Consider the following 13,863-nt stretch of genomic DNA (forward strand, 5'->3'; position numbering starts at 1 on the left):
TCATGTGATCTGTGATCGGTCGATCTAAGGTTGGTGACGATGATCTGCCTAGATTTGTTAGCGTGCAACTGCAATTTATAAGCAAGTAAAACATATCTTAAACTTGTCAGCGAATGTCACCTAAACCCATCAACTCCTAAAATACTTAGGCCCTGTTTGCTTTCTACAGGTGCTCCTAAAATTTCTGTCACATCGAATGTTTACACATATGTATGGAGTATTAAATATAGACTAATTACACAACTTGCGACTAATTTATGAGACGAATCTTTTAAGCCTAATTAGTCCATGATTTGATAACGTGGTACTACAGTAACATGTACTAATGATAGATTAATTATGCTTAAAAATCGTCTCGCAAATTAGCCTCCATCTATGTAATTGGTTTTGTAATTAATCTACATGTAATGCTCTTTATTAGTATCTAAACATTCGATGTGATATGAATTTTAGGAGCGACTAAAGAACCAAACACCCCATTATTCCTTAAACTTACTAATTACTTCGCGAGAGGTTCAAACCTCTATAATAATATGTGCTAAATTGTCGGGTGAAATAGATTGATGGACCTTAAACTTGATTGAAAGTGTCATCCAGGTCTCTAAACTTTCAAAATGCACATTGAGGTCCTTAAACATAGATGAGAGTGCTATCCAGCTATAGGAACTAGGTCTGGACTCTGGACGCCGCCACGTGTGCAAACGAGGCTCGGCTAGACCCGCTTGCGGACGTGGTGAGCGCCTCGACGACGTAGCCAATGGACAAGGGCTTTGTGAGAGCCACAACAACCTTGCTATGGTTGCTCGTACACTGGAGCATCTTGTAGAGGCTATGTTCTTGCACTCGTGGGGTGTGCGCAGCTGGGGATCAACTGCACCAACATCGAGACTACATATAGAAAGGACCGGTTGATGGCTAGAAGGGAGTAGGGGAGGCCGCTCTGTTCTGCTGTACTACTTTAGCCGTACTTTTCAACGAACGAACAATGTTTTTCTCTCACACTATTTTTACACAAAGCATCAATATAAGCCAAATTTCAGCGAAACGAACCGGGCCTAAACAGTCTATTAAAAATTCCATTAAGTCACAACACTAGCCAAATTAGTTAGATAACAAGATGACTCTAACAAGCACTATGCCTAACTAGCAAGCAAGCCAAAAGCATAAGCGCTCCCATCCAAGTCTAGTAGCAAAGCTAGAATGTAGCAACTACTTGAACTAATCACAAGATGTGCTCATGTGCATATGTTGTGAATATTTAAGCCTATAATATTGATTTTGATTTATTTACTGACTTTTTTACATTTAAGCACAATTCTTGGCATTATTTTCAACACCGTTTAACTTTAAATAGTATTTTTTCACGGATGAATCATCTAAGAAGTCATGTATATTGATTATTGCATAGAATTATAGTATCAGAATAGTATGAAAGTTTATACAAAATCATATAGAACCTTTATATAGAATCAGGATACTAAAAAATCTGGGATCCAAAATTCGATATTGTTTTGAATTAACAGGATCATAATATCATAATATTCTAGAGTACGGATTGGGATACCGACAACTACGAAATGAACCTCGTAAAAAGTTCAAGGACTTAAATGATCACTTTCAAAATGCATGGATCCATATGACAACAAGGGAATAGTTTAGGAATATAGAGTGTATTTCACTCATTTAATAAATCACTCCTACGCAAAAATTATTCCATTTACAATTGCAATCTTCGTTCATCAATCATGCAGGACCAACGAACTTTAAAGTTGGCAAGAAGTTGAGCGAAAGCTTGCCAAACACAGATTGGACGGCCCAGATCGATCGACCCGGCATCGCATCGCATCCAGTGGACGACGCCACTCTGGGGTCTGGGCAGGTGAGGCCAGTGCGAGTCCGTCCTCTCCTCCTGGCTTCCACGGCCGCACCGCACCCTACCTCTCGTCGTCTTGCTGCCGATCCTTCGATCCTTCCTCCAAAACCTAGCCCGCCCGCCCTCCGACCTTCTAGAACCTTCCATCCGAGGTGCCGCCCTCCCCGCCTCCGCCTGCGCCGCCTGTCTCGTGACCTCCCTGCCCGCTGCGGCCTCCCAGATCCGGTTGGATCGAGGGGCAAGGTCAGGAGATGGGGCAGGCCTTCCGAAAGCTCTTCGATGCCTTCTTCGGCAACAAGGAGATGCGGGTACGCTATCTCCTCCCCTCCTGTTTCCCCTCGCTCCCTTCCCATCTCGACAGGAGACTGCAATGATTCGGGCTCCTCGATACACCGATCCGTTCACAAGGGCGGCGGTGGTCTTGTCGCACTGTTATCTCCATGTCTCCTAGCATTGATTTCAGTTACTACTGAATAGGTAGTGAATCATTTGTTCCGCCAACAATCTGCCAGCACTGTTTTGGCTACCAATCACTAACATCCAAGGGCAAGGAAATAATGAGTCATGATGCTGGCCAGCCATACACAGCTATAGTGTCCTGTGCTAATTTTTCTTGTTCCTGACGGTTATATATTTGATTTCTTGCATTCTATTAGTAGTGGATCATTTATACCGGCAATAAATCTCTGCGTCGAGCTGCCAGTCATCCTAGGAGAGTAGAATGATGTGTTGCCAGCCACAGCGTGCTGGATCTTTCATACGCCAGATCAAATTGTACCTGGGTCAAATGATATATTGATGGATTATTACTTCACTCGTTTTCCAGATTAGGTGTTTGCATAGTGTGTACAGCACCATGCCAATTCAAGTGCAGGGCATACTGTGTTTCAAGCATGTATCATGTCTTCTTAACGACATGCCTCTAATATTTTGTATCATCGGAGATTAGTACCAATATCCTTTTTAAGCTGAACATGCCTCCAATAGAATGGCCTCTCGTATTTTTTGCCCTCAGGTGGTGATGCTTGGGTTGGATGCAGCTGGGAAAACCACCATACTCTATAAGCTTCACATTGGTGAAGTTCTCTCCACTGTCCCTACCATAGGTACAATTGTACCAGCTGTCTGCTTGTGCATTTCATAACTTTTGGTTTCAACCATTGCTAATTACAGTTTTGTCCAACTCTGCATCTGCCATGTTCGTTCATTCGTATGTTTAGTGATAGCATGCACTTTATCACGTTGTAGGTTTCAATGTTGAGAAGGTTCAGTACAAGAATGTAGTATTCACTGTGTGGGATGTTGGTGGCCAGGAGAAGCTCAGGCCCTTGTGGAGGCACTACTTCAACAACACCGATGCTCTGGTCATTATTTTACTCTCATTTCAGCATACATTCTATTCAAAGTAGAAATTCTACATAGAAGTGTTTGTGCTGTAATGTTTCTTCCACTTAGTTGTGCCCATTTGGATTTAATATTCGTAGCTCAGAGTGCAACTCCGGTAGACCAATACCACTCCCAAGCATATAGGTCCACTGACTTCTTTGTGGATGCTTGAGGCATCTTTTACTACTCTTTATAACTTAGCACATATAGATACCAGAAAGCATAATATTATTGTAGGAAGTAGTTCATTCTTCGTAGCTGCTGATATACGTATATCCTAGCTCAAGATCTTCATTTATTATGCTATAGCTCAACCTTAATTTATTTACATTGATTTGTTGTAAACACTGCTTTCTTGAAATGTAAGATGCTCCTCATTATTTGCTGAACTTGCAGATTTACGTGGTTGATTCACTGGATAGAGAGAGAATTGGGAGAGCCAGGGCAGAATTTCAGGTTTTTATTTCCTTTTACTAATGGGTGCCTTTGTGCACTGAGATTCTGTAATATCTACTCTAACTTGTTTTTGAAATCTTAAATCTATTGCAGGCTATAATCAATGACCCTTTTATGCTTAACAGTGTGCTGTTGGTGTTTGCTAACAAGCAAGACATGGTATGTTCAGCTATGTTTTATCTGGAGCATTTATTTTATATTATGATTCATTTTAGTAGGTGATTTGTGATTCCTGGACTTCTTGTTTTTTTTCAGTTCTGGCTTTATGATTCTGTCTGGTTGAGTCTGATTATTTTTTGTTCATATATAACGTTAACGAATATGTTTCATTCATAAATATAAACTTGCAAATTAATTTCTTGCCTAAGTCTGCCGGCATTCCAATGCCTGTACTGGAAATAGCTGCTCCATCTTTTAGTTGTGTATAAGCAGTTCTGTTCCATTGTCGACAGAATATGTCAATATGTTGGTTTAACATAAACGTAATTCTGCAGGCGTTATGTGTTCTGTATTGTTGGCATATTGTGTGATAGCATTAGATGTTTGTACTGCACTAACCAAGCTCAAATTTAGTTGTACTTTTGTGTCAGATAAATTGCCTGTCTCCCTTTTTTTTACATACTAATGTTCACTTTGGTAACATGCATGCTAATGCAGAGGGGAGCAATGACTCCGATGGAAGTGTGTGAGGGTCTTGGGCTGTATGACCTGACGAACCGCATCTGGCACATCCAGGGCACCTGCGCTTTGAAAGGCGATGGCCTGTATGAAGGGTTGGACTGGCTAGCGACCACTCTGGACGAAATGCGTGCTTCTGGACGGATAACCTCAGCATCATCATCGGCATCCTGAAAACCACGTGTAACAGGACGAACAGATGATTTGATCCTCGTGATACGCCCATTGAAGGATCATCTTGCGATTTAGGCTTTGCACACTTTGTTTTCTTCTTTTGTGTTTCCCCAATTGGTGTTGGCTGTACCTGCTATGAACTGGGTGGTGCATCTGGCAAGGCTAGGTAGGCAGAGTTACAGTCGCCGGTTCCGTGGTGATGATGTAAGGGACGGTGGTGTTATCGTACTCGTCTGCTACTCGAAAGCAGGCATCGTCATCCATCGCGCCTGTGTGTGTGGAAGTGACTGTAAATACTGCCACTGATGACATGGCTCTCCTGTGGTTTCGTCGTCTGAAACTGAAGAAATGGAATCCCATACGTGCGCCGCCGCCTGCTAAGTCCTGACTCCTGAGCGGTGACATGACCATGCACTAATTAAGTGCAAGAGAGCTACTCGTCTGGTCTGGTGTGATCTGATGAAACGGTTTACTGAAATCTCTGTCATTTGATTGGAGACAGGAATGCAAAGTGCTAGTGTAATTTTGTTGGAGGGGTAGCGTTTGCCCATGTAAGCCTAGTAGCATGATGGCTCTATTGTCCAACTGAATCTCATGTAACCGTCAATCCTTGCATAGGGCCTGCCTGTTTGGTTCAGCGTCGACTTTTCAGCGGAGAACGCGAACAAATCCCGCCGAATGGTCTGCATTCGACCCGCGTTGGATGACCACGTGCAACTGAAATGCGAAGAAAATGAACTGCACGATCGAAAATCGCGAACGCATCGTCCGAGCCACATTCGCTTAGCGCAGTCGCGCGACGGGCTGTCAAGGAACAGAGCAGTGCGGAGGATACAGGATAAGGCACCTGCCTGCCCCGTCCCTCCTCGCTTCTCCAGAGAGCCAAAACCCAACCCAAAGCCCAAGCCGGAGAAGAGGAAAGGATAGGGGCCTCGCGCGCGATGAGGCCCGCCGCCGCCAGCACCGGTGGGTTCTGTCTCGTGCTCCCCGCGGCGCACAGGCCTCCTCCTTGTCTTCCTAGCAGCAGTAGCCGAAGAGGAGTAAGAATACGAGCGGCGGAGGCAGCAGCTCCAGCAGGCGGCGGCGGCGCGCTGCTGGGGCGTCCCCTGGAGGACGTGTACAAGGTGCGCGTGGAGCGCGGCGAGGTAGCGCGGGCGCGGGTGGAGGCGCTGCGGGTCATGGAGACGTGGTCGTCGTGGCGCACGGGCGGCCGGTGCCGGATGCCGTGGGACTGGCAGGTGGACCAGCTCGTGTACGTCGTGTCCGGGGAGGTGAAGGTCATCCCCGCCGGCGCCGTCCACGGCGACGACTACATGCACTTCGTGGCCGGGGATCTGGTCAGGTACCCGCGCTGGTTCGAGGCCGACCTCTACTTCGACGGCCCGTACGAGGAGCGCTACCGGTTCCTCGCCTACGGAGACGACAACTAGTCTAGAACAGGGTAGGAGCTGCATCTGTATTTCAGCTCTGTCAGGCTTATTTGTTGCCAAGAGTATATCTATCTATATTATCAAATGTATGCCGTTATAACTGATCCTCTGTAATGTATTTGTGCGACGATTAAGAGCTGGTAATCGGGCACCGAAACAAACCAATCATTCCAATGTTTGCGATTTTTATATAACTTGGTTCCTCCAAACTTCTGAATTGACTATGACATGCGTGCAAGAGAAATCAACTGTTTCTTGGTTCCAAACATTGTACGACAAACAATTGAATACTCATGCAGTCATGCTTCTTGATGCAATTGCTTAGACAGTTTCAGCACTGCCGCCAGCAACAAAATTTTGCCTGCACAGCGTAGTTAAACAACTAAACAAGATGGCCTAAGTTCTGCAGCTAGTCCAATGCCACAGTTTATGAGTCTAATGTCTTTAACAGATATAGATGATGGTACTAAAAAGTAGTAACATTAACCAAGCAGAGCATTTCATCAGGGTTAAAAGGAGAGAAAAGATGAACAACATGTTTAACAAGGCGCGCATAGCCACGGACTACAAAAGGATTAAGACAGAAACAAAGAAAAAAAGGAAGATGACAGATTAACAAGTTTGTTTATCTCATCAATGCTATCGCCAAGCATGTCCCAACATCACTATCAGATGTAGTGTGTCCTCTGTCTCCTGCGATCCTGCATCCCTCCTCTTCCACCACCTGAATTCGAGTTCCTGTTGCTTCTTCCTCTTCTCTCAGTCCAGCCACCATTAGGCCGAAAGGCAGCGCCTGCACTAACATTAGAACTGCTGCCATTATTATTATGGATAAAACCACTCCTACCCGGCATCGGCAACGCCATCACCATTTCATCAGTGCTCAAAAAGTGATCTGCTGACACCCTTGTGCGGTTACGACGACCACGCCGTCCCCTATTATTATTAGGTCTCGCGCCAGAGTAGCCAAACTCTTGATGATGATAACCACCAGTGGTAGTGCCAACAGTGTTGTCTCTAATACTGATCATATCAGAATGTGCCTGTGAAGAGCTGGGATTGCTGGCCTCAGTCCCAGCAGACCCAAACAACGGAACACCTCCAAAATGGTAGTAATATTCATAAACCTCATCATCGGGGTCACCATATCTATCCACCTCCATGTCAAATTCATTGACCTCTGGGTAGAATTCACCGTCGTCAAAATAGGTCATGGCATCAGAATTGTCCATCTCCGTGTCTTCAATGCTGGGAGACATGATGCTCAAGACAGCGTCTCTGAATGAGGTAGTTCTCATTCTCAAGTTCATAATGCTTGGGAAATCAAACAGCGTGGGATGGGGGGAAGTCTGCTGCTGCTGCTGCCTGGAGCTCTCTACTCTGGCTCCAGTGGGCCTTGGTGGCGCAATGTCCACAGAGGCCGCGGAGCCACCACGCCCATAGATGGGTATGATAGCATCATCGGCTACCTGGCCCTTGCAGACAGGGCACTCATGGTGGTGAGAGTGGACATGGAGCCACTGATAGAGGCACTCCCAGCAGAAGAGATGGCCGCACTTGGTGACCACAGGGTCAGCGGCCATGTCAAAGCAGACGTTGCACTCGAAGTTGGCGGCATTGCGGATAGTCTTGTCATCGGGCTCCCTGGTGCTTGGAGGAGCCGCGGTTCTAGAGGCGGAAGACTTGTCCGCGGTTGAGATGGGATGAGTTAGCCGGGCGTGGCGGCTGGAAGTGGAGGGTGCCGCTTGCTGGTCAGATAGGGAGGCGGGCGGGGAGTCACGATGAACGGCATCGACACGGCGGTAGCGATAGTGAGGCTGCTGGGGCGGCCTCCCCCTTGACCGACCTCCTATGAACCTGCCGCTACCTCCGCCGCCGCCGCCGCCGGCGGCGGCGGCGGCGGTACCTCCATGGATCATGTCAATGGAATTATTAGCATAAAGGTGGTTCGTGAAGCCTCTTCCTCCTGATCCTCGACCGCCTCCGCTGCCGGTGCCGGTGGAATTGGTCCAGCCGGCCATGGAATCGAATCGATCGATCCGCTGATATCGTTGGAGAAAGACCTAGAGAGGAGGAAAACAAAGATTCGTTAGAGCTGAGATGAGGTGAGGTGAACACCAAACGTCCAATCCAAGCCTAAAAAGGAAATAACGCAGGGTGTGTAATCTTCTGCGCGTATACGTATCCTACATCCATCTGCCTTCTCTGTTCTATGGGGTGATCGAGGAGGAGGGATGCGGGGGGATTAGGGTTTGGAAATTGGGGATACTAGACTAGATTTTTTTTTTTTTTTTTGAATCGAGGAGCAATAGAAGAAAAGGGGATCGAGGAACGAACCGGGGGACAGTCTACGATGGTCGGAGTCGGCGGCAATCCGTTGGTTGATGAAGGCGGAGACGAGGAAGGAAAAGGATGGAGCAGCCGCTCGGCGGAAGAGGGAAGGCGTTAGGCGTTAGGCGTCCGCCTCCGTCCTCGTTTGGTTCCCTTCCCCTTCCCACGGCCACACGGAGAGGACCGGAGTCCGGTGAGGCGGCGACCGATCGAGACCCAGCAGGTAATAACAAACCAAATTAGCTGGGCAAAAACTTGCCTAGGGCTTCAAGCCCATCCTTTGCGTCCCAATATAACGCGACCAGGCCCAGCCTCCCTCAACTACTGCACAAATCCCTGATAAAAAAAAAAACCTACTGCACAAATCCAATTTATCCCCCAACCACAATTAAAAAAACAGATTTTTAGACTTGTCTAAATTTTAAAATTATCTGATTTATTTTCCTAAGGTATTTTCGCTGATCAGCCGTTCTATGTGGTGCCACTTTAGTCACGATTCACGAGAAATGTGAATCGAACTTTTGTGATAGTTTAGAAAGATCAATTAAAATTTATCAATAATTATAAAAATATTTTTTTAGAATAAATATGTATTTAAAAATACTAAAATCTAATTTATTATTAAAAAATCATTAAAAATTGTTTTAGCTCGAAAAAAATATGCTTCGTACGCAACCCATTGCGCAAATGAAATAACATTTCCTCAGCAGCAATGTATTGCTTAACCATTGAGACATGTATGAAAAAATTCAAATAAAAAATAAAATTCAAGTTCTGATTACACATTAATAACATGCATCATGTGGTTTAACTTTATAGTAGCACTATCTTCTCCGGCAGGACTGGCCATTCAGTTTAAACTGACATTTTCTCATAATCGGTTAATTTCAGAACAGAGAACCGATAGGTTCGGTTTTGTTTTTTCGGTTTAAACTAATAAAACTAAGCTGTCCTTTCACTGGAGAAGCGCGACGCTCCTCGCGCCGTTGTTGGCTCGCTGCGCCGCCACCAGGCGCTGCCGGCAAGGCCATGATGCTGCTCGAACCACTGCCGCGCTGCCACCCGCCCTGAAGCTAGGGTTTGGATTTGGGGCGCGGGATGGACGACGGAGTGCAGGCACCGATTGGAGTTGGAACTAGGAGACAGGAACGGGGACGGGGGAGGGGCGTGAGGAGATGTTACTAGGGTAGTGGGCTTATGCTGCGACCAGCGACCACGATTATCGGGCTGACTGGCTTAGGTGGGTTGCTTGTTTTATGTTCGCGACCACGATCTTCGGTTGTTTGGCTGCTCAGTTCCGTTCGAGTACAAAACTGAAGCCATAGCCGAACACCGACCTTCTAGAAAACAAAGACCGAAGCCGAAACATGAAAAAAACGACCTTTCAATTTGGCTTGGTTCAGTTCTCGGTGAGAAACTACCCAATCCTATTCTCCAAGGAACATCACGACGATGACGTGTGCAGAATCACTGGACTATTAGGGCATGTACAGCGCGTCGTCGAGACCCGTCTGTATCTCGTGTATTTTGCAAAAGCCCCCCTCGCAAGCTAGGATCGAGGCAAGGTCGTCGTCTCGTGAGACGACGACAACGGCTCGTGCTCCCAGGCCAAGTCAGCCGGAGGAGGGCGCGCTGTACGAGATTGCCGTCTACAAGCGCCAAGGCGCGGGATCCAGCATGCCGCATGGGAGAATAAAGCATCGCGCCAAAATATCCTCTCCCCTCCTGAAGCGCACCTGGCCGGGCGGCCGCTACGCCGCGAGCTCCCCTGGCCGAGAGGCCGCTACAATGCGCTCTCCCATGACCGGGCGGCCGTTGCGCCGTGAGCTCCCCTGACCGGGTGGCCGGGCACCCCGCTCCCGTGGCAGGGTGGGCCGTGCACCTCCCCTCCTGCCTTTCATAATTACAGTAATCTTGCCTATTTCCATGTTTGATTATGCAAATTTTTTTGCCGTACTTGTTCTTGAAATAGAAAAATAGCAGCTCTGTAGTGAGTTTCAGCATCTTGTGTGCTGCTTCAAATAAAATTATAATTTTAAGCCATGCAACTGAACTGAATTGGCATACATCATTTTCTGTCTGTGGTGATGCAACTAAACTATATGTAATTTTTCTTCCTTATTGTGATGGCTGATGAAGGAAACTATCAGTTACAGGCTTCCTGAACATATGTCATATGTCTGAATGCACCACCTGATTGCCATCTTTTTTTCACCCCTTGATATATGACATGTATGAACTTGTATGAAGAAGAGTTATTAGCTGTGAGAAGTTAGGTACCAAGTAGTTTACCTTTGCTACAAACCCCACAGAGTAGAAACATGCTGCCAAACAACTATGTCATATGTTCTGTTAAGCTTGTTATTAGTTAAGCATGCAAACTGCTATCCGTTATTTGGTAGCTTCCTGAACATGCACAACATTAAACACTGTGTAGACAGTGAGAGAGAGAGAGAGAGAGATTTGGGAAAGGTGTGTTGCTACTAGCTTAGAGAAATGTTGGCTTTGTTGTGCTTTGTGCTTTGGCTGCTCGATGGAAACTAATAATTGCTGACTCGGTGAAGAAATGAAATGCTTGGTCAGAGTAGGTGATTGAATCAATTCTATGATCTCATCAAGTTACTGAAACTCTGAATAGCAAGTTAGGACTGCCCTTTGTCGTTTCATGAAGCTGCTACATGAAATTGTTATATATTGAAAGGTCCTAATATGGCTAGAGGGGGTGAATAGCCTATTTAAAATTCTGCAAATCAACTAGAGCAATTTAATTAGTATGACAAATAGCAAAATGCAAACTTGCTCTAGCTCTACAAGGGTTGCAAGCCACCTATCCAACAATTCTAGTTGCAATGATAGCTAGACACACAATTTGCTATGATACTACTCACTAAGAGCTCTCAAGCTTTCTACTCTAAAGAGCTCCACTAAGCAAACTTAAATAGCAAAGCAAGCTCTCAAATCTAATTGCACTAAAGAGCTTGCTACAACTAATTTGCAAGAATGTAAACGAGTGAGTAGGATGGTTATACCGCCGTGTAGAGGAATGAACTAATCACAAGATGAATATGAAACCAATCACCGGAAAAATATCAAATGGCAAGAGACAACCGATTTTTCTCCCGAGGTTCATGTGCTTGCCAACACACTAGTCCCCGTTGTGTCGACCAACACTTGGTGGTTCGGCGGCTAAGAGGTGTTTCACAAACCTCGTCCACACGATTGGACACCGCAAGAACCTACCCACAAGTGAGGTAACTCAATGACACGAGCAATTTACTAGAGTTACCTTTCGACACTTCGCCGGAAAAGGTACAACTCCCCTCACAATCACCGGAGATGGTCACGAACAATCACCAACTCGTGCCGATCCTCCACCGCTGCATCGAGCCGTCTAGGTGGTGGCAACCACCAAGAGTAACAAGCGAAATCCGCAGCGCAACACGAATACCAAGTGCCTCTAGATGCAATCACTCAAGCAATGCACTTGGATTCTCTCCCAATCTCATAAAGATGATGGATCAATGATGGAGATGAGTGGGAGGGTTTTTGCTAAGCTCACAAGGTTGCTATGTCAATGAAAATGTGCAAGAGAGTGAGCTAGAACTGGCCATGGGGCTTAAATAGAAGCCCCCACGAAATAGAGTCGTTGTACCCCTTCACTGGGTACTGATCGGGGTGACCGGACGCTCCAGTCCAGTTGACCGGACGCTGGATCCAACGTCCGGTCGCCCGATGTAAGCCACGTGTCATTCTGAGTTAAACTTGAGCCGCCAGATCTCAACGGCTATTAACTAACCGGACGCTCCGGTATAAGTGACCGGACGCTCAGACCCCAGTGTTCGGTCGTTTCCAGTAAGCTTCCAAAACCGTCTTTTGCCGACCGAACGCGTTCGGTCATGCTCGACCGGACGCAGCCCTTCAGCGTCCAGTCGTTGGGTGATCCAACGTCCGGTCAGTTGACCGACGCCAACATCTTTGCGACCAACTCTATTTCACTTTAAACTTCTTCACCCTTGCTCATGTGTGCCAACCACCAAGTATATCACCATGTGCACATGTGTTAGCATATTTTCACAAACGTTTTCAAGGGTGTTAGTACTCCACTAGATCCTAAATGCATATGCAATTAATTAGAGCATCTAGTGGCACTTTGATAACCGCATGTCGATACGAGTTTCACTCCTCTTAATAGTACGACTATCTATCCTAAATATGATCACACTCGCTAAGTGTCTTGATCACCGAAACAAAATGGCTCCTATAATTTTATCTTTGCCTTGAGCCTTTTGTTTTTCTCTTTCTTCTTTTCCAAGTTTAAGCATTTGATCATCATCATGCCATCACCATTGTCATGATCTTCGCCATTGCTTTATCACTTGGAGTAGTGCTACCTATCTCATAATGACTTCGATAAACTAGGTTAGCACTTAGGATTTCATCAATTAACCAAAATCAAACTAGAGCTTTCATATATGCTTTCTGAATTTTTTTGTTGTTGTGAGTGAACCTCATAGTTGACCAACGCTTCTACCTGAAAATCTGAGTATGCTGCTGCTGTTACTAATTTTTACCAAGCTCTATTAGTGTTGCGAGCTACTTTTGTGAAATCGGACATGCATGCTATCATTTTTTTCTTTTAAATTAGCTGAGTTGCCATATGATTTTGTTTCCTCTCATGATGTATGGAGCTAAGTTGATGTATGGAGCTGTCATGTTGATTTCTGAAACTAGTGTGCAGGCTTACATAGTGTTCCATTTAATATATATATATATATATATATATATATATATATATATATATATATATATATATATATATATATATATATATATATATGGCTTATATTAATTTATATTGATGGTTTTAAAATAAATATTGTAATCATGTTCATCTAATTTATTTTTGATTCGTTTTTATCAAATAGCAACACAATGGTATACAAAATAGTGTTCACGGTTGATCTAGCTACATGCAAAACATTAAACAGCTTGCAGACAGTGCAATAGACTCTCCATTGTACGACCCGTCTTTTTAATTGTCTGTTTGTTAGATTCGAGGGTGTTGCAGATGACCCCCGTCTATGGGTTGTACATGCCCTTAGCTACAACCGGTGTGCGACTTCATAGACTCTCGAACCGATGTCTACAACTTAGGCAACATTAAGATGGAAGTAAAGGCCACTGGCGGTCCCTAAACTTGTTCGGTTGTGTCATCCTGATACTTAAACTCGCAAATCGACCATTTAGATAATCAAACTTATTCATCTGTGTCATTCTGGTCCCTAGACTCACAAATCGTTCGTTTAGGTCATCAAACTCATTCCACTGTATAATCTACATCCCTAAACTTACAAATCATCCATTTAGATCCTCGAACTTGCTCAGTTGGGTCATCCTAGCCCCTAAATGCTGTAAATACTATAAACTTGTAAATTCAATATATATCTATAGAACTGTCCAAAAATTATAAATCTAATTTTGTTAGACTCCAACTAATATACTTTAAATTGGAATAAAAGAAATAAACATGTATTT

The 13,863-nt window shown here is 45.1% G+C and overlaps 3 protein-coding genes across 3 annotated transcripts; 2 read left to right on the forward strand and 1 right to left on the reverse strand.

Moving 5' to 3' along the window:
• The first annotated feature begins 1,871 nt into the window (after positions 1–1,871).
• On the forward strand, positions 1,872–4,828 carry LOC136527246 (ADP-ribosylation factor-like). Its single transcript, XM_066519898.1, has 6 exons — positions 1,872–2,181; positions 2,889–2,979; positions 3,122–3,237; positions 3,656–3,715; positions 3,809–3,874; positions 4,373–4,828. Exons 1-6 carry the CDS (start codon positions 2,125–2,127, stop codon positions 4,565–4,567), a joined length of 585 nt encoding a protein of 194 aa, XP_066375995.1. The 5' UTR covers positions 1,872–2,124; the 3' UTR covers positions 4,568–4,828.
• A 244-nt stretch (positions 4,829–5,072) lies between these two features.
• On the forward strand, positions 5,073–6,158 carry LOC136527253 (uncharacterized). Its single transcript, XM_066519907.1, has one exon. The coding sequence runs from the start codon at positions 5,509–5,511 to the stop codon at positions 5,995–5,997; it is 489 nt and encodes a 162-aa protein (XP_066376004.1). The 5' UTR covers positions 5,073–5,508; the 3' UTR covers positions 5,998–6,158.
• A 302-nt stretch (positions 6,159–6,460) lies between these two features.
• LOC136527237 (uncharacterized) lies at positions 6,461–8,541 on the reverse strand. Its single transcript, XM_066519886.1, has 2 exons — positions 8,335–8,541; positions 6,461–8,060 (listed from the first exon to the last, which is right to left on the reverse strand). Exon 2 carries the CDS (start codon positions 8,016–8,018, stop codon positions 6,666–6,668), a length of 1,353 nt encoding a protein of 450 aa, XP_066375983.1. The 5' UTR covers positions 8,019–8,060; positions 8,335–8,541; the 3' UTR covers positions 6,461–6,665.
• Between the last annotated feature and the right edge of the window lie 5,322 nt (positions 8,542–13,863).

This window comes from Miscanthus floridulus, chromosome 2, assembly GCF_019320115.1.
Source record: "Miscanthus floridulus cultivar M001 chromosome 2, ASM1932011v1, whole genome shotgun sequence".
NCBI classification, from domain to species: domain Eukaryota; kingdom Viridiplantae; phylum Streptophyta; class Magnoliopsida; order Poales; family Poaceae; genus Miscanthus; species Miscanthus floridulus.

Excerpts from the sequence above, each read along its gene's own strand:
- LOC136527246 (XM_066519898.1), top strand. The coding sequence starts at position 2,125 with ATGGGGCAGGCCTTCCGAAAGCTCTTCGATGCCTTCTTCGGCAACAAG. Across the intron at positions 2,182-2,888 it reads TCGGCAACAAGGAGATGCGG|GTGGTGATGCTTGGGTTGGA; the intron begins GTACGCTATCTC and ends TTTTGCCCTCAG. Across the intron at positions 3,716-3,808 it reads GAGCCAGGGCAGAATTTCAG|GCTATAATCAATGACCCTTT; the intron begins GTTTTTATTTCC and ends AATCTATTGCAG.
- LOC136527253 (XM_066519907.1), top strand. The coding sequence starts at position 5,509 with ATGAGGCCCGCCGCCGCCAGCACCGGTGGGTTCTGTCTCGTGCTCCCC.
- LOC136527237 (XM_066519886.1), bottom strand. The coding sequence starts at position 8,018 with ATGGCCGGCTGGACCAATTCCACCGGCACCGGCAGCGGAGGCGGTCGA.